This window comes from Anopheles merus, chromosome 3L (assembly GCF_017562075.2).
Source record: "Anopheles merus strain MAF chromosome 3L, AmerM5.1, whole genome shotgun sequence".
In the NCBI taxonomy this organism is placed as follows: Eukaryota; Metazoa; Arthropoda; class Insecta; order Diptera; family Culicidae; genus Anopheles; species Anopheles merus.
In genome coordinates, this window is record NC_054085.1 from 29,458,093 (window position 1) to 29,480,303 (window position 22,211).

Below are 22,211 nucleotides of genomic sequence, written 5' to 3' on the forward strand. Positions count from 1 at the left end.
GCGAAAGTATCAATTCCAACTTACCTGCAACTGCTGCTTCGTTTTGCTGAGCTGCTCCCGCAACAGCGAACACTCATCCTCGCTGGTGCAGAGCGCTTTCTCGAGCGAGATCTGCTTGTGCACGGCTTCGTGCCGCTCCTGGTGCAGTTTGTACATAGCCTCCTTGGCCGCGTTCTGGTACTCCTCCTTCTCGTCCACCAGCTTCAGCAGCTCCTCCCGCAGCTTGTCCTCGGTGATGTTCTTCTGGCAGTACTGTAGCTTCTTCTCCAGCATATCGATCCGACTCAGCAGCCGATCCTCGTCGATCATCGCCTGCCAGCCCAGGAAGGAATTTTGCCTACAAAAGCACGCAGTTACAACACAGTCAAAAAAGAACGCTCTTCAAAGCCCTTTCCAGCGCGGCGCAAACTCACTTGGTCGACTCAACCATCTTCTGCAGGCTGATCAGCTTCGTCTCGAGTATCTGTTCGCGCTGATTCGCCTCCTGGATGTACTGATTCAATCGGTACAGATCGACCGGCGGTATGATGGCGCTCTGCCCCCCGATGCCCACCTTCTGGCTGGCCTTCGTTTCCCGGCCGTCCGGCAGGAAGAGCTTGAGCGTGGCCGTAATGCAGCCGTGCGTTTCGCGCCGCGTATTCTCCATAACGTCCACGCCGAACTGCACGATGTCGCCCGAGCTGATCTCGTGCGGCTCCGACTCGGTGCACGTCTGGCTGAGGCGAATGTTGTTGATGAACGTGCCATTGCTGCTGCCCGTATCCTACAGTGACGAAGGGAAATTAACGAGAATTAGCAATATTTTAATTGACCTTCTGCTCCCACGCTGCCTCACACTTACCTTGATGAAGAAACGACCATCTTTGTACCACAGCACGGCATGGTTGCGCGACAGCACCTTGCAGTCGAAGATTGCATTGTTTTCCGAGACGCGTATTCTCGCCACCGACCGTCCTACCTTAGCTTGGGCGCCGGGCTCAAGGTAAAGTGTTCGATTCTGTCCAATGAGAGAGAGTGTTGGAAGAGAGAATGAATTAGAACGTTTTGGCGTGGCGACATGCTTTCACTCCTTCCTGGCTCACTTACATTAAACGGATGAGAATTCGGTCGGCAGATGAGCAGCGCCCGGGCAACCTGCGGCTGGCCATTGTTGTTGAGGCTGTTGTTGTTGTTTATGTTGTTGCTCACATTCAACGTGCCGCAGGCGTTGCTCACGCTGATGCTGTTGTTGTTGTTGATGAGTGTATTCGCGTTGATGTTATTGTTGGTGGTCGCGTTGTTGTTGGTAATGTTGCCAAGCTGCTGTTGTTGTTGCTGCTGTTGCACCTGCGCTGCAACGTCTCGGTTTAGTGTCGTAGTGGTCGTCGTCACGTTGTTAACCAAAGGAGTTTGCATTCTTACTCCTGGCGCTTTCAGGAATGGTAAATACTCATCTCTGTTATTTATAAAAACCATGACCTGCGGAAACGGGGAAAGAGAGACAGAGAGGTGGAGACATACATTAACAAATGATCGTTAAATAATCCACATCAGTATTATATATCTCATCCTGACCGGTGGTTTGCCGGCTACTGTTTGGCAATAAAGCGAATAAATAGTAACATAAATTAAGAGCAGCGGACGGACCTATCAAGGTTGCAATGCACACAACAAACACAAACAACCCATGCCCAAGTTGCCCTCTCTCTCTCCCACTCTTGGGGGGAAGGGTTGTCGTTCATCCACATTTAAAACACGTTTTACACTGGGGCTTCGTTCGCTGTACCCGTTCACCGCTCTTGCCGCACCCGGTTGAAGGCAAATATAAACTAAATCCATGACGAATATCCGCGCACATCGAACGCGCCCTTAACCCAGTGAGCGCCATACGAGTGACGCTAAGGCATCATTAAAACGGCAACGAAGCCTCATTACGGAAAGTGAGTTGCATGTATTAAGCAAGACCGGTTAAAGTTGTACGCAAAATGTTACCGTTTTCACTTGTTTAATAACGACTTCAAGGCAACACGCGGAGCCTGCCAAAACTTGGATCGGTTCCAAAACATGATAATACTAAGGGAGAGAGTTACCCAACAGAACATTATCTGACTAGGGGGAGAATGGTTACAACGGTGGTTGCATTGTCAAGGTAATATAGATGTAGCTCAAAGCTGAGCTACACACGGCGTTACTGATGCACCGTGTCTCGTCAGCCCGTGACTCGTGACTGGTTGCTGCTCGGGAGTTCCTCGGCGCGAAACTAACGGCACTCGCAAGCATTCCACAATCCGCTATAGTAGTTAATACACAACGTGCCTGCTGGTTTTAAGCACGATCGAAACATTAACACATGGGCCCTCCTCTGTCTCTCCCATTCACTACACAGCACATTCCACCGACCTCACCCACCTTCACATTCGACCCAAAGTTCTGAAAGTATACTGCATGCATGAGAAGAGATGCAAGAACTTCCTGGAATATAGCAAACGCCAAACGACAGCAACTCACAGGTACACACCGATCTAATGCGTATAAAGCATGTAGTGTACCCCACCCAACGCAGAGCAGATACAACGGTGTTTGGATTCTACCATCTTTAAACATGCAAAGACCGCCTCTTCCCCGAAATGCAACTCTCTGGAGGCAAACGCTGGAAAAGGGGTGCAGCACAAGCACACGTCGGTTAAGCAAGAAGCTTTAACGTTGATTGCTTTTTGATTAGTACTTCGCCCACCGCTTGTCCGTTAACATCAGACACATGTTGCCCTCAGCTTTTTTTCTCTCCAAAAATAGAGAAACCATATACACCATTGCTACATGGAAGCACCGACGGCCAAAGACAATCGAAGAAGATGCGTTCAGCAGAGATTATCCCAAAAGCGGCCGGGCTGCGGAAAATATGGAATGGAATGTTTCCGCATGGATATGCTTCACATTATCGACGCCGCCCGTTATGAGCAATGGGGAGGATGAGTGTTTGAAGTCACCCAGAAATTGGCGCGGAGTTCAGATTCCAGCTACGGAAGTGCGTGTGTGTGCGCCGCTGTGGAGCGTATAAAGTGGGTCTGATGTCGCCGTCTTCCAGAGTTCCACAAGTTTATCTTTTCGGCCATACGTTCCCCGGATGAGTTCCGCTTCAGAGAGTATCGCGCGGGCCCGTCTCCAGTCAGCGCTACCGAGCGTCACAAAACACAAACTTTAAATATCACACAAAACGCATAACATAAAATTACTGAACGGTGACATAGGGGGATCGAAGGGAAGAGTAAAAACATTTTCAAGATATGCAGACAGTGCCGTCATAACTTCCAGGTTCGCTTGGAGCGCCGGATCCGGTGATCAACCGGATAATGATGCTCATGCAGAGCCACGTGGCGATGAGAATGCTTCAAGATTACTCCAAGAGTTCACTTCTTCGGTCTTCGTGTATTGGGAAAGTGTACAGCAAAGCGAGACGAGATCACATCCATAAAAATCAAACCGCAAACAATCAAACCGTCAACAACACTGCATATTATAGTAGCAAACAATAACCCAATCGTAGAGCAGAGCATTGCTTTACTATGTCTGCTAAACAGATTATAATTTGAGCCGCTCGGAGCAGCAGTTTGTGGTCGGTTATCAAGGAGGGGGCAACCTAATTAAGATGTTATGGCATCATCTCGTCGCTTAAACTAATTATTGTCGGTTACGCCGCAGACTCCAAGAGTGCATCACAAATCTAGCTCTGTTTTTGCGGCCACATTGCAAATCAGCATGCTACTAACTAAATGAAGCGACGCATAATTTGTGGCCGTATAATGCGGCAAACGAAACCAAGTTCTCAACAAACTTTTTCTGTGGTGCTGTGGCTCTCGTAAGCTTCGTAATAACAACACAACAGCAATGCTTTTTGAACATGTGTTTTTTTGATACGAAACATTACTTTAAACAATTAATTATCTTTACAAATATTTGTCGCATTAACCAAACTGCTTATTCATTTGTTTCTAACCTTAAAACACTACCAACAAGGCTATTAATATGATCAAAAGGTCTGCTCAGATGTACTCACGTTCTGCATACTGCAGTGTCATAATTTAAACCGGTGGTAGAGAGTTCAGCATAACCGAGAAACAAACCCAAAGCAACCAACCAACCGAAGAGCAACGTTCTTGCCCCGGCACGTTGCGTACATTAACCTCGTTCCACGGCTGTTCGCTGGTGGTACTCGGTCTCGGTCAGCCTTTTGCCACCACAACACGTGGGGAGAGCAAGGGGCCGGGGGTACACCATTACGTCGACCAGTTACAGCTGGGAGTGTTTTGTCAACGGGCATTAGAGACCGTCGCCACCGTGGAAGCAAAAAAGTTGCGAAAGTAAAGACTCCACAGTTCCGATAACTGCACGGACAAACAAAAACTTTCAATGCCAACGAAAACACACACACATTGGCGAGGTATTTGGCCATTTTTTGTTCCATTTTCCATTTCCCATCGATGTTTCTATCGGTGGATCAAGCTTCCATCGCAACATAGTTAGCTTTGAAATCAATAATTTCTGTTATCGTTAAGTAACTTCATCTTATTGGGCTAACACATGGACTCGGTGTAGAATAAAAAGCATTCTCGATTCTTCCGAATTCTTCTGCAGTCTTCTGAAAGAAGGCTAAAGGCCAAACCAGCCCAGCCTAATCAACCGAAGCGTTCGACTGAGTGGTAGGCAAACACACTGTAATACTCAAAAAAGTGCACACAAAGTGAAATTTGAACCACACGAGGATATATAATACTGGAATGATGTATAGATGGGGAGGTTGTTGGTTTTCTTATTCTTGTTTGACCACAAAACAAAGGCCTGTGCCTGTGTTCCCAAAATTACTTACATCCTTTGGGTACACTTTAACTAATTGTTGTATCCTCCCCTTAAAGGACAATAAATGCTTTGTATTTGTAGGAGCGTTCTGTCGATACGAGATTCGAACACACTCATGACGGATGTATATGATAGGTAAGTCCTATAGCTTGACGACTGTACCACGGGACTCCATGCTGCAGTTGAAGTCTAATTGGAACAAAAAGCACTGTAATCCAATCTGGCTGGCACAATATTCACACGTGTGGCCTAAATTGGATATTCTCCACTGATTGAATAGGCATTCAACTGCATTCCACCCATCCTAACGATTTATTTAAGGACTTTAATTAAGGTACAGCTACTTAAGCATACCCCGTGTGCAGGGTGTGTCGTACCCATTGCCAAGGATGACCCACCAGGAATGAGGAAGTTGACGCAAATCGTGGATGATCATCATACCGAAATGCTGCTGCTGCTGGTACTGCCGTCTATCAACGCTCCGTCGTGATATGTGTCGGCATGCAGCGATCCCAGGTGCTAGTGCTGCTGTTGTTGCTACCGTTTTGCTATTATTAGCCCACAACACACACACACGATGTGCGCGATGCAAAAGCCGTAATCGTAAAATTTTTTGATTGATAAATCCGCACCACACCAACCGTTATATGTTTCCTATTCGGGGGATGGAGGGCAGTGTTTGTGGGGTTGAGCTTCGGCAGACAGTACCACCGGGCAACTCGGTTACCCGGTTATGGAGTTACGGCCATTACGGCAACACCGACCAGAGCTGTTGGAAGCTATGGAAGGACCTAGGAAAGAGCACTCAACACACAAAAACACACCTCCCACCTCCCCCTTCATCACCACAGCTCTCAGCCACGGTGAAAGAATGACTGACAGACGACCACCCCCAACTCGCCGAGGAAGGAGCTGTATGACCGTGAACAGCTGAGCATTGGCGGTATCGTTTTCGCTCCCGCTGTGGTGGTGCGTTGGAATGCCGTGCTAGTGTTGTGCGGTTTCAGAGACGTTGGTGCTGCACGATTTGTGGATGATTTTACACACACCCCTGGTACGGCCGTCCGTGTTAGTGTCGAAAGTAAAACTCGCTCACACTAACTAGCCAAACGGCATTGGCAGCGAAGGGAAAGAATCGCTGGAAGTGTGTTACTTGATTGCGTTAAAATCGAACCAGAAGCTCGCGCGTCATAAACATTTCCCGGTTTTTATATCCGGATCGTTGTGCCAACTGTTCCGATGTGTTGAGAAACTCTCCACTCTCCATCGGCTATTAATCCTAATGACAGATGGCTTACGGAAAAAGGGCGTCCAAGTTTGAGAAGGAAATACGGGATTAGATGGCATGGTTCGTGAACATCGGCTCGCGCAGAGGAAACAAGACGTGATCAGAGGTCTGAGGTGTTGGTTTGGGAAAAAAGAAAAACCGGAATTGAGTTGATTATGATGTAATAAAGCTTTCAATGTCTTTAGAATGCCTATTTCCTAGCATAATTCTTCATCCAATTTCCAACTCCAACTTGTAATATTGAAGACAGCAGAGCAGCAGACTAAAGCCAAAAACTTCCACTGATATTTACGATGCGCTAACTCGTTCTCTCACAGCGCAGTCGTATGCCATCATCAAGTACTTAAGCCCATTGCATTGTCTAGCTTATTATTTTCTACCATGCATTTAAACTATTAGTTGCAAGTGACTCAACCGTCCCCAAGAAGATGATAATAACTAACCCCGCGCAAAACCAACAGATACGGAGGAAATGTATCTCAGCGACACTCCCTGCGTTGCCTGTGTTGCTGCTGCTAAGCCTTACACAAAACCCTCCCAATGCTTTCCACATTATCTGCCCCGCCTAACGTACGTTTGCGTCTTCCACTTTTGCGCATTTAATTATATGGAGATGAGTTGAGAATGCGACGAGTGTCTGATGGAATTAGCAGCGCTGTTGAGAGCCTGTGTGCTCTGTGTTTTTGTGTGTTTGCTCGACGCGAGTAAATGCAATCATTGCGCGTCGCGCGAGTTTTGTTGCAACAGCAGCAGCAGCAGCAGAAGCAATTGTAAAGAAACACAAGTGTTGTTTTGTGCTAGATACACATTCCACCGCGCGAACACGAAACCCCGAGAGCACAGAGACACACTTCTCATCAGATTTTACATGCACCGGAGGAGGCCCCCATGTGGGGCGAAGTATGTGGTGCAGCACTGAATTTGTTGAATGCAGCTGACGTCTACGCGCACTTGAGGAATTGCACACACGGCATTTATGTCGACCTCATCAGTTATCCGGTAGGCCGGTGCTATACGAGCTAAGTTGCATAGGATTTCGCTGATCTTTACTCAATTTCATTACCATACACACCGAGCACAAAAACTTTTGTAGCTCGATCCACTGTGGAGTCTATAGGCCCTTTTTACAGGAAATAGCAAGCAATGTCTTCTGTAGCTGCCGTGAGCACAGATCCCAAGGAGTGGGCAAATAATAATTACATCAAAAAGTAGGGCTGCGCGATCAAGTAAAGCGAGGTTGCAAAACAAGAATGCTTGGACCAATTTATGCAAATTGAACGATTGTACCTCCTCCACCATTATTGCTCACTGTGCCGTGTGTGAGTGTGTGTGTGTGGGGCACGGCGGCGCACGGTCAATTACTTCAAATTGCTACACTCGGTGTGCACACCAACAACATCTAGAAGCACACACAACAAACCAGGCGAACCTGGCGAGCTGCGCGCGCGCCACAAGACTGCGCATTGCTGTCGGAGGAACTTGTGATTCATGCTCCACCGTAAATGCCTTGCGCTTGTTTTATTTTTTTCCTGACCGTCGATCGAATCCATTCGAGTGCGACAACACTGGCGAGCAGGAAGTAGGTACAACATGCACCAGGAGAACGCGCACTCCGCGCACTGTTGTTTTGGTATGCCGTTGTTCCGCTTGTTCTACGTTCTGGCTAGTTGATTATCCTCCACCGTGCGCTCCCGAATGTGCTCCCCCTTGTCCCCGGGTGGTGGTTTGTGCCGCGGACTTTCTTCCGGACGTACCTAAAAAGGGCGTGTGAGTGTGTGTCTGTCTGGTGGATCAAACTCCGAAACGAAACAGATTCTGATTCCACACGCTACACGCGTAATCAACAGCGGCCAAGGCCCAAGCCGGTTAACTTCCTCCAGGTCCCAAAGCACGCTGAAGCGGCCTTCTGCTAGAGCCATTTAAACGGTTTTCAAAATAAAGTTAGTTCATTCCCTCGGATTGGAGTGTAAAGAAGGGAAGTGAAGCAGAGAGCGCGACAGGGAAACGCACATAACAACGACTTGATTTACTAACGATCATTACATTCTGCCCGATCGCGGAGAGTTTCGTGTGCGCGTAGTAGTAGAGTCTGGGAACAACAACTACACCGCGATCATCGTGTGTAGTCGTTGTTTCTTCTTTCCAATTCCAACTCACCCAATCCCCCCCCCCCCCCCTTTTGCCACTCCACTTCAGTCGACTACGCGGACTAATGAATCCAAAGCCAGAAGCAAATACCAGACACAACACACCAGCAGCTGGTCTTTGATTCATGCGTTAGAGTAACCGTTTTCTTGTTTGCTTCTGGCACCGCTGATTTCATACTTAACGACGAATTGAAGATGTTGGCAGACATGGCGTCACCCACCAGCACAGAGCACAACACTGCGATTGTGTCGGTGTTTGCTTGAAAAACAGGTTGGCGAGGCACGGTGGCTTTTCGAATTAGCAAATGAGCCTTAAATCAATAAAGCCACGTACGTAATCGGAAATGGAAATAGCAATTTAATGCAGAAAATGTGAAATATTTAATCCACTTTTACGCGATCCATTCCAAGCGTCAAGTCTGTGTGAATTCTAATGGTTGCATAGTAGTATTGTATGGTTTCCATACAGGCGAGGGATGTAAGGGGAAGGGTGATCTAGGTAATTCCATTATAGAGATTTATTTCGTCATTTTGCCAGATGCCGTGCACATCGTGTACATGCAGTAGTTGGTCAAGATTCTATCTAAACTTCCCACGCTAATCTGTGCCAGACTAACAACATTTTAATCTTTTTTAATTACTGAAATTTATTTACTTTTTAAATAAATGATAGAAATTGAAAGATTGCATCTTCTACGTTTGCAAGTTGATCACATTTTACACCTTTTCAAATGGAACCAAATGGCAACCATAAAAAAGGATTCAATATTTTGAACATTTTACTGTAAAAATACGTAGATATATCATTCGAATCAACTGTGTTCCAAGTTTGAAGTTAGTTTAAACAATAATAATTGGAATTTCCAGTCATGTGAATATGAAGAATAAGTTTTGTTCACGAAAAATTGTTTAATTTCATTTAACGAAATCGTGAATAAAATACTTAGCATGACCATATTGCTCCGCATTTCCATATTTTATTTTATTATTTTATTCTTTTTTGCGGACTTTAACACGTGCTTTTTACAAATGTACAATCAGGCAATTCATTTCTTCGATCTTTATGTTATATTATATTTCATTTCCAATTGGAACCTATCTGTTATGTTTAATTTCCAATTGGAATCCTCACCTCACCTAAGCCTAATTTTCTAAGGTAAAACAAAAGGCAGCGAAAAGATATTTCTCATTCCAATCGGCATTTCATGCTTATGTTCAACCTTTTTTTCTTGTTGCTATACCGAAACAAATTGCTGTACTTTGTTCATGATTTGTCCAATTCCATTTGTTTTCCACCCCCTTGACAAGACACTTTCCTTGTACAAATGGTCATTTTTCCAGCGCCATCACGATAAGCAATCAAGCTGAGGGCCTACGGCGTCTTGCGCCCATTCGCTACCGCCCCCCAGCAAAGAAGGTGACAAATTGTCTCCCGCCGGAGCATGAAATTTGAAAACAAATTGTCATCCAATGGAACTCCCCCTCCCCCTTGCCTCGCCGCAAGCAGGCCAAACAAACCCCATCAGGCGCGCACGGCCCGATGGTCACTTTCACTCCAATTCACACACACCTGTGTCCCGTCCCACACCACACCCGGGAAGAGGGGTACGCGGTTTGGTGCTGAGTAGTTTTGTGGCCGTGGTCAATGGCCCTACTTTGCGGTAATGAAGTATCCATCCGGATAATAAGTGCAACACAGCCCCGCTAGAAACCACTAACGCCCCAGAGAAGAAGGTGATCGGGGGAGTGATCTTGTGTATCGGTGGGCCTAATTTAATCCACAATTAACATTGTTCGCATCGGTTGGATTGTGTATTTTCTTTCCGATTGGGCAATTTGATTGTTTTGTTTGTGGCTTTTTATTTTCTTCCTGCAGCGTGGGTTACGAAAAGCTAGATCCCCATTTCATTAGACACACTAACGCCCGACGTCACACACAAGGGATGGTAGAGCAGCATTGGATGTATCAATCTCCTCGAGGTTTCTACTATCGTTTGGAAAATTGGGAAAAAACAGCGAACACTACCAATTCCTCCTGCTCCACACCATCGATCGAATGACATCATCGCCGGTTCGATCTAATTATGTGTTTGTATGCGTCTGTGTTGGCATTATGTTGAGCATTGTTGGTAGAACAACTCCAACAGAACACTATTGGAGCAAAGTACAACAATTCTAAAAGCTAGTTTAGTATAATGTTTTAAATTATTTAAACGCATTTGAGCGTAGATTTGAAATTCTGAACAATATTTCCTTTAAAATATCAAAATATAAAATTCCCAATAACTTTACATCTCAAGATGGAAGAAGCAAACGATTTGCAATCTCAGAATAAAAACGGGCTGCGAATGAAGAATCACCCGGAAACGCAAGCCTTCGCTCTTCCTGTCGGCAGCAAATCAACCACTATCGCGCGCGCCGAATGCCGTCGTCGTTGCCCTCGTTGGGTGGAAATAATAAAAAAAAAAGCTGAAAATGCAACACCATCAGGGTAATACTACTAACAGGCGCATGTTTTTTCCCGTCTCCCTAACTCCGGCGGTGTGTGAAAATTCGGTAATGGAAGAGGATAATTTTAGGCATGGCCGAGAGAGAAAGAAACACGTCGGTGGTCCTTCGTCCATCCATCCGTACCGGCATGGCCAGCTTGTCAGGGGCTGCGGGGAAAGTGGGCAGTGCAGGGAAACACAAGGGGAAACGAACCTGGCGCTGACGCTACACACAGCAGCAGCTAGTCTAGGACCGCGCGCTCTTGGTAGTGGTCTCTCTGCCGTCTCTTGCTCCGTGATAAATTTAGAATCCGATTTGCCTTCCTGTTGCTCCGATTGTGGCCAAACGCGCGTGTGTTTGTGGTGGTGTTCGCGTACACATTCTGTACGGGAGTAGTGTACCGTGTTATTTATTTATTTTTTCTTCACTTTCCGCCCAGTTACAAGAGCCGCAGCAGAACGGTTTTCTCAACGCCGGCCAAAGCCCCGCCGCAACCGCAATGAGCACCGAACGGTCGTTCCCTGCTTTTCGGTTGTGTAGCGGGGAGGAGCGCGTATTTGCTTTTCTTCCGTCACGTAATTTGAGGTACCCCCAAGAGCGACCACACCGTTTTCCAAATTCAATACACTTTCTCGTATACACAACAAAAAAAAAAGCACGCAGCCGCCCGCCGCTGCATTCACAACAAATGCATTATTATTCAACCGTGCTGATAAGCGCCAGCGAAGGAAACGTGCAGGCATTAAAAAGTGTTTTCATTATCATCATATAAAACATTCATTTACGATGACACTCCCCACACACACACGCGCGGTTGAGCACGTGCCGGAGAAAGATGCATGCGTAGTAGGAAAGATGCATGCGCCGCGGAACCAACGCGGAGGACTCATCATCACTATACAATGCGTAATCCGATAAGAAGCCCGGCGGTTCGGCTTATGGTGCTGTGTGTGGGTGTTTAGATTGCTGCTGGTGCTTGCTCTTGAAACGGAACCGGGCTCTCGTAAACGCTTCTCCTCAGGCTCAAGAGTGGCGCTTCAAACAGAGTCAGTCAAGTGCACACACGAGCTGATACGAGGGGCGTGAATGGGGAGGAGGGTCGTCTGAGCTATCTGCGTTGCTTTGTGCGAGATGAGATGGCGGATGCAAATGGGCAAAGCATATGTTTATTGTGCGCAATAAATAAATGTGAGTGTGTGTGTCTGCTTTTGAAGAAGGCTTACTAGATATTTTAATTTTTATTCAATATATCTATTGCCTTATGGCGGAATGATGCGAACATCTAACTTTAGAATAGCGAAAATCAAATAATTTTTTTCCTTAGAGTTTGTTACATGCAGTTTGACATTTGGCGGCTGAATTTCAGCCTAAAAACAAGCGCTCATTCGATGTATAGTGTAAAAAGATGAGACCAATCGCATAAGGCGATCCTGCCAATCGAATAAGAATTGCAGAGATTATAGAATACCGCACTGCTATAGAGTCGCTGTTACAGAGATTTGAATCTGTCTTTGTAATCAAACACACTCGCTCATTAATTCACTATTTTGTGATTGATCACACTGACCTTCCTATGGATAGTTATTCTTATCTGTTCCCACAATTTGGAAAATAATCATATAAGATTGAGTCATAAAAGTAGAGTAAATAATTTTTAAAAAATCTAGTACACTGGGCTCATACATTCACTTGCATGAATCAATACATTTATTAGCTTTTTCTCAGTAATTAGCTCACATCTCGAAAAGAAACAGTATATACTAATGAGGAGGGTGTACAGATTCCAAGGGGAGGGGGGTTGAGATCCCTACAATGTTCTGATAATTACGAATAGAATCAAGATACTGTCTAACATGTAATTGATTTTTTATAATTTCAAATGAATTCAAATGAATTTTCAAGTTGGTGAAAATACAGATTTTCACTGTTCACAGGAACATGTTTAAAACGAATTTTAAATTAACTAATTCAAAAACAAACAAGAAACACTCTTTTTAAGCTAAAAATGATAAACAAAATGGTTTTCCGATGACTCATTTTCGAAAACGTAACTCTGTACATAAATATTTCAACCCATTCATATGAATACTTCAAACTTTCTAACTAGACCAACCATCAATAAGATTCATATTGAAGCATGTAAATATTGTTAAATTGTAAGGTATTAAAATACACACACGGTTGGTTAAGGTTGGATGAACTTGCTTGCTTACATGGATTCTTTAACTTAAACATGTAATTCTGAAAAATTTAATAACCCTTGAGGCTGACTAGAGGAATTTCACATTAGCCGATGGCATTGAGCGTCATCGCAATAGTTACGTAGGCACAATAAACAACGTTACATACCATGGCGAATGATCATAGCTGATCAAAGCCAATATGCGATAAGTTAAAACCAAAAAACAGCCATAGAGAAGCTAAATAGTTTGACAGTTCAACTGTACACAAAAACAAACCCCCTCACATACCGATCGTGTTCAAGAAAAGAGTGTGTTCGACACGATTCACAGCAAAAAGCCGGTTTTTGGGTGTACACACAACAAACCTCCTTTCTGTAAGTTATTGCTTTACGGTACAATGTGTTACAGGCATCGTCTCATGATCGCCGCCATCATCATCATCTTCCTCGCGCCACTAATAACAGGTGTTTTCGGTTTCAAATTAATCACCCCTTCTTTAGTGCCCCGCCATTACGAGGCTGTTGGTGCGTCGAACCATCGTAAATCACGGATACAGTGAATGTGTGTGTGTGAGTGCTGCTGTTTGGATGAAAATTTCGCTTTAAATTATGCACGTGTATTAAGCAACCGGTTAAAAGTGGGAAACGCATCTGGATGGTTAACCGCCGTTCCTGCTGCTCCTCTGATTGATGTACGATAATAATGATACTAAAGGGTTGGTGTGTTATTGTGCGCCCGTTGTTCCCATAAAGCAGCCGTTTACTGCCTCACTGATGCACCCAATTAAACGATCCATTAGCGGGCCAAAAAGGTTCATCTGCGCCAACTTCTACGCAGCCGCCACTTCGAAAAACCCGGGACCGGTTGTGCGAAACACGCGAAAGAAGCATTTGTATTTCCGGAGAAAGTGATCGCCGTTTGGCAACAGGTTGTGCCGTAACCTAATTTGCACATCTTTTGCATCCCTAGTTCAACGCCTTCTTATTAGTGTATCTGGCGTAACATTTATTGCATGTGTCAAAGTGCAATATAAAGCACATCTAGCCATTACCCAGAGCTATGCTATTAAATTGCCTTTGCATTAATTGCAAACGACACCCGACGACTTCATTTAGCCGGTTTCGCGAAACGACGAGCGAAGCGAACAGGCTCCCAACTCTCTAAACGTGACATTGGCCGGCAGTGGTTCGCTTGCACCGACTGACTGCAGCTTCCAGGAGCACCGCAGAGGGCAGGGCATCATACGAGAATGTGTTAATTTTGCAGATAGCAGGTACAGAATAAATCCGCATATCAATTAGCTGCCAGCTGTTAAAATCAACACCTGGAGTGAATCGTTTTACTACTTCTAATCATTGGTCCCGGTTCATTATCACACATTTAATTAGTGAGTTCGTTGCAGTAGCCCGGAAATTATTCAAAACTTTGGCGCTCTATTCTTGGAGCTAGAAATATGCATAATCTTCAAATTATTGTTGAAAAAACTAGAGGACCTGTGTGCATTGTGTAGTTGGACACTTCCGCTCGATGTGATCTTTCGTAATTTACTCTTTCGTGATTAGCATAACTAGCAGAGTTGACCGATACATTCATGTTTTAATAAAGCTTACAACATTATCTTAGTTAGGCCTACAGTACCAGGATAACCCTAAATTTGAAATAAATAATAAATATGAATAAAAATGAAAAGCCTTTTATATTATAAAGAAGTTCATATACAGTTTAGGACATGATTTCAACCGTCAACTGTCAACGTCAAAAACGTCTAGAATCTTGAAAGGCCCAATTCTTATATTTTCCAAAATTATACAATTTGATCTGTCTAGAAACTCAATTAGGGCAATCCACTATGTTTGTGTTCATTGTCAGCAATCAATTTGTTGAAAATTAATTGTGAAATCCGAACAACCATTATGGTACAATGATATTATGCACCGGTGCTAAACTTATTAAGCAAAAAAGGGCAAACAAAAATGTATAAAAACCTACCATTCACTAATTCCATAATTAAATTTATCTATTTATACAATAGCATGCATACAAAACAAATGCAATCAAAATGCATTAACACACGCACGGAACTGCAAAGAAACAAACTCTAAACAAACATCAAAATGAAGATAGACAAATTAAAAGCCTAGCGCGCCAGACAAGTTCATCACTTCCGGATGGCAGCATTCCGCCGCCAGAGAACCTCCCCCCTTTGCCATGTGTTCTTCTGCCGTTGCCCATCAATCAACCACATTTATTTATTCCGACAGGTCCAAAAAACAGAACGAAGAAAGAAACAAAAAACACCGATGCGGAACCACTAACTCAACAACAAGCTCCACAGCACCCAGAGCTGGATGTATTCTTCATCATCCAGGGAGATAGAGAGGGAGAGGGACAGAGATGCAAATGCATGGCAGCTGTGTCTGGAATCGCTCTATTTGTACAAATGCATCACAATCGTCCACCGAAAAGCTGCCGCAGCTCCCCCAGCAGCACCGGAAGGACGGACCGGTGTTGGTTTTGGAGGTATTTCTCCGCCCGAATAAGTACGGTGGATTAGTTATTACCATGCCGGAATTTTGTAGAGCACTCCAGAAAGAGGGCAACGTGACCTGTTGATTGCAACAACGGGAGATTGCATATGCAAGGTGTCACACTAATGCCGGACGTCACTCTCGACGTCACGGAACAGCTTGACGGTGGGAAATTGAATTTCTCTCATATTAACACACCCAGGATATTCAGAATGCAGAAAATTGTATATCCAATAGTGATTGACATACGTTCAATCGATACGAGCATGAAGAGAGGTTAATTTAAGTATGAAATTCAATTTAATTCCCAGAAGAAAAAAAAACTTTATATAATACTAAACATCTTAGAGTAGAGCGTTCAACTAAGGGTATTCTACTTAAGCCATTGACAACACTTACAGAAAGCATATAGTTCGGCATCTACCTTAAATCCTAACAAGATTTGCCTTTCCAAGGAACTGAAGGACAATGGATCGGACATCGTGCCCTCGGAAGATTGAATAAAACATGCTTACAACCCGAACCAACAACATCCGAATTCTTCCCCGGAACGGAGGAATTAGCTTGACACTGACAAAGTTCCCCCAGGAAGCGGCACAACAAAAAATGGGCACCACCACCCCCGGTACAACTCCCGTCGTACGGCTTAAATGAGTTTTGCAGACTTCAGCTGAGTGGACGAAAAAACGACCGGTGACCCACTGGTATTATGTGCCTGCTGTGTGTGTGTTTGTTATGGTTTTATGCTAACCCTGAGCCAGCAACAAACGTGCCCGGAAAGTTAACCGAATATCCGCTCCTCCTGAACAGGCAAAAGCAAGCACGGGACGCAAAAACGGGACCTCCTCCCCCGGTGGTGGAGCATCATCATGAGCCCTCTCTGTTTTGGCCTGGGTACAGGTTGCCGAAGCATGTCTTAAGGAATGTGGTGGGGGTGTTGATTGTTCATCACTCCTCCCCAAACGATCATAACGGATTCTGGTTGTGCAAAACAGGAAGATGTAGGTTCTCACACTATTGCACACAGACCACGTATGCCGCAAACTGTGCTAGTGGTGTGTTTGGTTTAAACCATTCATAACCGAACGACGACCAATCAATACAACCGACCTCCGTGGGGTGTGTGAAGTTCGTGAGGTGAATTAATTAAATTATTACTAACAAATTTTTCATGGAGTGAGGGTACATCTTTCGCATGATATCTTTCGACACACCACCCTAACAATGTTTGAATACTTTTCAGACATAATGGAAGGAGAAACCCTTCATTAATTCTTATCAACTATAACCGTACGTCAATGGTTTGGAAGGAAAAACAACACTCACACAACTGCTTGCTCTGAGAAGAACATGATTAGTCATCGTTGGCAACCAGTGGCAGCAAAAACCCTCTCTCCCGGAGTGACCCAGCAGATGAAGAAGAGCCCGAAGCGCCCGAAGCGCCCAAAAGGTGCATGAGAGCTGGGGACATTTTAATTCCCGAGGTCAATTAGTTCAATTGTATGTGTGAGACATCCGCCCAGCTTCATTCGATTCACGGTGACCCCTGGTGGTTGGTTTGTTTTTTTTTTTTTTTTTGCTGTTCACGACCAATTGACCGCAACGATGGAACATAATAATCATCCATGAATCCACACAGACTGACAGCAAACTGATACAGCATACATTTGAAGAAATTGAGAGAGGATACATTTAACGAAGAAGTTAATGCACTAACATTCATCTTTATTCAAATGAACGATGATTCGGAAGTAGAGTTTATCATGAATAATATGTCGCATTTCGCAATACTCTAGCTGTAAGGATGCAGAATAGCGAGGAGAAAGCGGGGCAAAAATAGTATGAGTCAAACACCAAGAAAAAATAACTTTGCTTCCTTCAATTTGACTACGGCACTAGAGAGATACGAGAGAACTCTGAAGTAAAATTCCTTTTTAATTCTCATGAGACAATTAAAACAAATTGTCTTAGATCATTTTAAAACATTCAACTTAAGAAATCTTTGAATAAATTACCCTGATGATCATTCCAAACATATTTTCAAAATGACTAATCCATCTTCCATTGCAATGAAAGCTCGAACTATGACAAATCTAGTCTATTTTTGTCCAGCGAATCAAACTCTTTTGATTAGATTAATTGAAGGGAGGGTTCAATTATTTGTATCAACTACAAAAAACGAGACAAATAATCTCAAAGCTCGAGGACGAACCAAACCGAGAACGAACAACCCACAACCAAACACGAACACTTCCACGGGTTGTCGCCTTTCCGTACTTAATTTGATTTAAACCGTAGCCATAACGGAATAGAAACTAGTTCTTTCCGAGCGGTCACGACCTTGTCTCGAGTCCTACTACGGAGAAGGCCACACACACACACACACGCCCTCTCGTTGGTTTGGTTTCGTTTTTACCGATCGGAACGGAAAGCAGAGGGCGAATTATTAAAAACGCCAACGATTAGAAGATTAAACTGTCGTCATGCAGGCAGGCAGGGGAAAAGATACACACACACAAACTTGTGCGATTATACCGCCTTTCCCCTAAAAAGGCAGCCGCCCGACACAACATATGCACGCAAAAGTCACATTAAAGAGATACTACAGAAAAGATACAACTAATTAATCTACAAAAAGAGTGTGTGCCAAACAGAAAGTGTCTTTGTTTTAATGACTCACTACCCAAAAAAAAGATAAAAAAGAGCAATATAAATAATAATAATAAAGTCTCCAATTTAAGAAATCAACAGACATCAAATTCCAAAACATATACAACACAGACGTACACATTCCACCATCTGACTGGCGGGCGGAAAAAGGCAAATGGAATGTAATGGCAAAGGTGACAACAAATCAAAGAAAAAAAAAAGAAATGAAAAAGAATTCACAAAAAGGAGGGAAAAAACCTCCCAGCGGAAAACTTCCACCGGAATGAAAGCGTACAAAATCGCATTTACCCGCCGTTCCGATGTGTGTGTGTGTCCGGTGGAATGTTTTTCCCAAATTTTCTTCCGCACGCTTTCCATCACCAAACGGGCGGCTCTTCCTTCGTGCGCCTAGAGCTAGGCAATGGAGGAGGTGGAAATCAACCGAACTGTTTCCAATTCCGTTCAACTTTGAAGACGGCAGCAGCGTGATCGTTTAGTGAGCTGTTTGTGTGTGTGTGCTCGTTTTAGGTATGACACGTTTAATCGAAGTTTAATCCACATTTCATCAAGAAAGCAATCGCCATTTGGACAAGCTAAGCGGATTGCTGAAAGGAAAGGCATGTGCAGGAAAGGCGGCTGGTGATCTGGTCATGAAATTTGGGCGTTCATTTTGCAAAAAACATGAAGTTTTTTTTAAAGAAACATTAAATTTGAACTTCGTGCGCAGTAGCGTAAAAATAATGGACCAAATTGGGGTTATCAGGCAACCGATTGCTTAGCAGACAGGCGTAAATAATATTGACTCATTTAATGGTTGAATGTAACTCATGAAGTAAAGTGGTTTTTGTCATAATACACATAACTTTAAACATGGAATTGCAGAATTATTTAAACTATTTACCGCCACATTCTTTCACATTCCACCGCCTTTTCGTTTGAATTTCGTAGGCTGAAATTACAGCCTGTTAACTATTTGCATTGTATAGCAGTTAGTTTTCGAGCAGATATTTATAAGTGGGTACATATTACACAAGTGGGTTTGTCCCCAAAGTGTATGTATTTAGAAGGCTAATTTTTATGACCGCTACACAATCCGATGTGGATTGGAATTGAACTAACGACTTGTCGCGTGTTAACCCTGTACCTTATGCATGACACCATAGAGCCATCCGTGCTGAACGTACGATAATAACCATACAGATTCGTTGATTTAACGATGAGAGCTAAAAAGAATTGCTCAAACCAGTAATCAAGACACTTTGCATAGTTATTGAAGTAAAATATTTTGAATTATTTGCAAATAGTTTTGGTATTTTTAGCGAATCATAAATTTCGTTCGCTCAAACTCACACGACAGCCTGGAGCAGATGCTCAACCCGTGCAGCAGTAGAACCCAAAAAGCGATTGGAATATTGCTACACGACTACCGTATCAAGCGCACCAGGCCACTTTTTCATAATCATTCCTGTTACATAAACACCCCCCCAAAACGAGAATAGAAGGTAGTGCACGTCACGTCGTCTTCGGCACACTAGCCCCAGACACATACATAACCACACAGAACACGGCACGCAATGCTGTTCGGGTTTAGAGAGATCAAAATTAGTCTTGAACAGCACTTGAACTCCTCGGAGGCAAAAGGAAACCCCGCGTTCCCGCAATCTCAAGCACGCACTCATTGCCCCAGCGAGCCAAAAAAAAGCAGAACGAATCGCACGGCCTTGCAAAAATTTTGACTCACGAAAACCCGACAACGGATTTTGGTTCGAATCGGGTTCGGGGCGGGGGGGTTGTTGTTCGGGTAGTTTACGTGGGAAAAGTCGTCACAATGGCGCAAACGTTCCCCCTACACGGGGGAGTAACAGAGATACTGCGCGTGTATTAAGCGTGTGGTTTTACTCCTTCTTGCAGGGGGGGCTAAACGGATCTTTTCGCACCGCACATACATCACCCGGTACACGCGTGCGGAATTGTTTATAAGGAAGGTTGTGCTTGTGCGTGTGTGTGTGTGCTGCTATTTTAACGCATAATTACGCGGCACCAAAAATGTATCGCAAAATAATGAATGTTTCAAAACCGGATCGGTTCTGCCAACAAGGAACGAGAAAAGCCGCACCTTGATGAAGGTTACGCATTTCTAGCTAGGTTTGTAATAATGTATTTAATAAATATTATGCAGTAAATGTGAAAATGATGTACTAAATCGTAAATATACAATCTAAAATGTCAAACAAATGCAATATGCGACATGAAAATGTAAACCCTTTTAATCCATTAAAAAACGCAAAAGCAGTACGTCCATCAACAACAGTCAATGACCATTTTGCAATCACCCTTGCCGATTGTGCGCGATAAGACATAGCACCAGAATCATGCCCGTGCTCAAAGACACAGCAAACACACTCAGCATTCACGAGCACTCACAGCACCACCATAACGCAATGCAGTGCCAGCTGCAGTCAGAGGAGATGTATGCAGTCAACGCGCACACAAAAAACACGTCTGAAACGCGCCTGATGCACAGGACAAATTGCGCCCAGAGCCGCCGAGATCGTCGCGTACCGGCCGCCAGTGGCAAATTCTTTAAATTAATACTTTTTTAAAGCCACTTGCGCATAATCAATCCCCGCTGATAAGAACGAGAACGAGTTTGGGAGCAGGGGGAACGACGTCCACACTGTCGATTGACCACACAAATATGCCGTCACAAATACGTGATTGTACGGGGAAGATGGATTTTATGAATTATTTCCATTCATAAATCAACCAGTTGGTGGGAAGGAAAAACAAGATCAAATACAGACCGAAAAGATTGTGAGACGAAGTGGTCTCTTAATTATTAATTTTTTGTGTACGCTGTCCTCTCAATCAGACGGCACAAGAAAAAGGCTCATGACGAGTGTCTGTCTCGATGGCTTTCAAATATTTGCATTCTGTTTTACCTCCAACATTCAACGACCTACTTGCAATTTAACCTACTTGCACGAGGCAAATTACGTATCTCACCGGCTCGATAAGATGATCGATCATTCGATTGGGAAAGGGATGGACGTTGATATTGATAGTTACACTGTGTTTAGAGAAATTATGTAGACTTTGGCTTTGTTTATAGCAAAACAAATCGTGATATTCAGCTCCTTACAAAAATCCAGTATCGTAATTGATTGAACGTGCAGTTTAGAAGCTTGATATAGAGATTTTTATCTTCAAATTTGGATCTTTTCATGAAGCGCTGTTTAAACTAATTTAAATGCCAAGCCGAGGTTTCCACAGATCGAGATTTATCAAATATATAGCATTTTAAACGTATCATAGGTCGAGACAGCGTGGTGGTTTAATGGTAAGAGCGACGACTTGTCACACGCATCGGATTGTCATCGTCCGATTGATCGAATCCCATCGGGACCCGTCGTGCCGTTGTTAAAATAAGGTTTGGCAGCCAAATGCCCCATCAAATAATAGCTAAGATTCTCTCTTGGGTAAAAGAGACTGATTTTTGGCAACGTATAATAACTAAGGTTGTGAGAATGTGTTGTGTGAGCTAATACTATCGTAAAATTTACCTGAACTGATCACTGCGAGGGGCCGTTATTGCTGATCGGTGGGGGAGCAGCAGCAAGCAAAGGGTTGGGGATTGATAAACAATATCGAAATAAAAAAAATATATCTATATACGTAAAGATATCCCGTCGACGGATGATGTGTTGGTGAGCTTCTTGGTCGTTGTTGCGTTTCGTGAATTCCTTTCTTGAAGATTTGCCTTCGTTTTTGCGAACTTTTTTTTATTTATTCTCTTTTCGTTGGTGAAAATTAAATATTCAAAATTTCCGATATGATGATTCGCGCGCAAAAAAGAAACAAAGCAGGGTGTGCAAATGAGGCAGCAGCGCTTCCACGTGTCGGTGTCGTTAAATTGTGGCAACACTTTGCGTTATCATTTGTTACACATCGGCACACACTTACGCACAAACACAAACACACACCCTTGCACTTGTTATTGCTTGCGCTTCATTTGCTTCAATCGATCAAATTTTGTATCACTTTTTATCGGTGTGTGTGTGTGTGTACACAGGCACAAACGCAAAACGAACGA

The 22,211-nt window shown here is 43.9% G+C and overlaps 1 protein-coding gene across 4 annotated transcripts in view; it reads right to left on the minus strand.

Annotated features, from left to right (window-relative positions):
• LOC121598267 overlaps positions 1-22,211 on the minus strand; it is a 29,651-nt gene that overhangs the window by 4,893 nt on the left and 2,547 nt on the right. For 3 of the 4 annotated variants that reach the window (XM_041924863.1, XM_041924861.1, XM_041924860.1), the window contains exons 1-5: positions 21,682-22,156; positions 1,087-1,458; positions 842-997; positions 414-763; positions 25-337 (exon numbers count right to left, since the gene is read on the minus strand). In XM_041924863.1, coding sequence (XP_041780797.1) covers positions 25-337; positions 414-763; positions 842-997; positions 1,087-1,455 — 1,188 coding nt within the window. In that variant the 5' untranslated portion in view covers positions 1,456-1,458; positions 21,682-22,156. Of the gene's footprint in view, positions 1-24; positions 338-413; positions 764-841; positions 998-1,086; positions 1,459-21,681; positions 22,157-22,211 lie in introns of those variants that run through there. The other variant, XM_041924862.1, reaches the window with a different exon arrangement.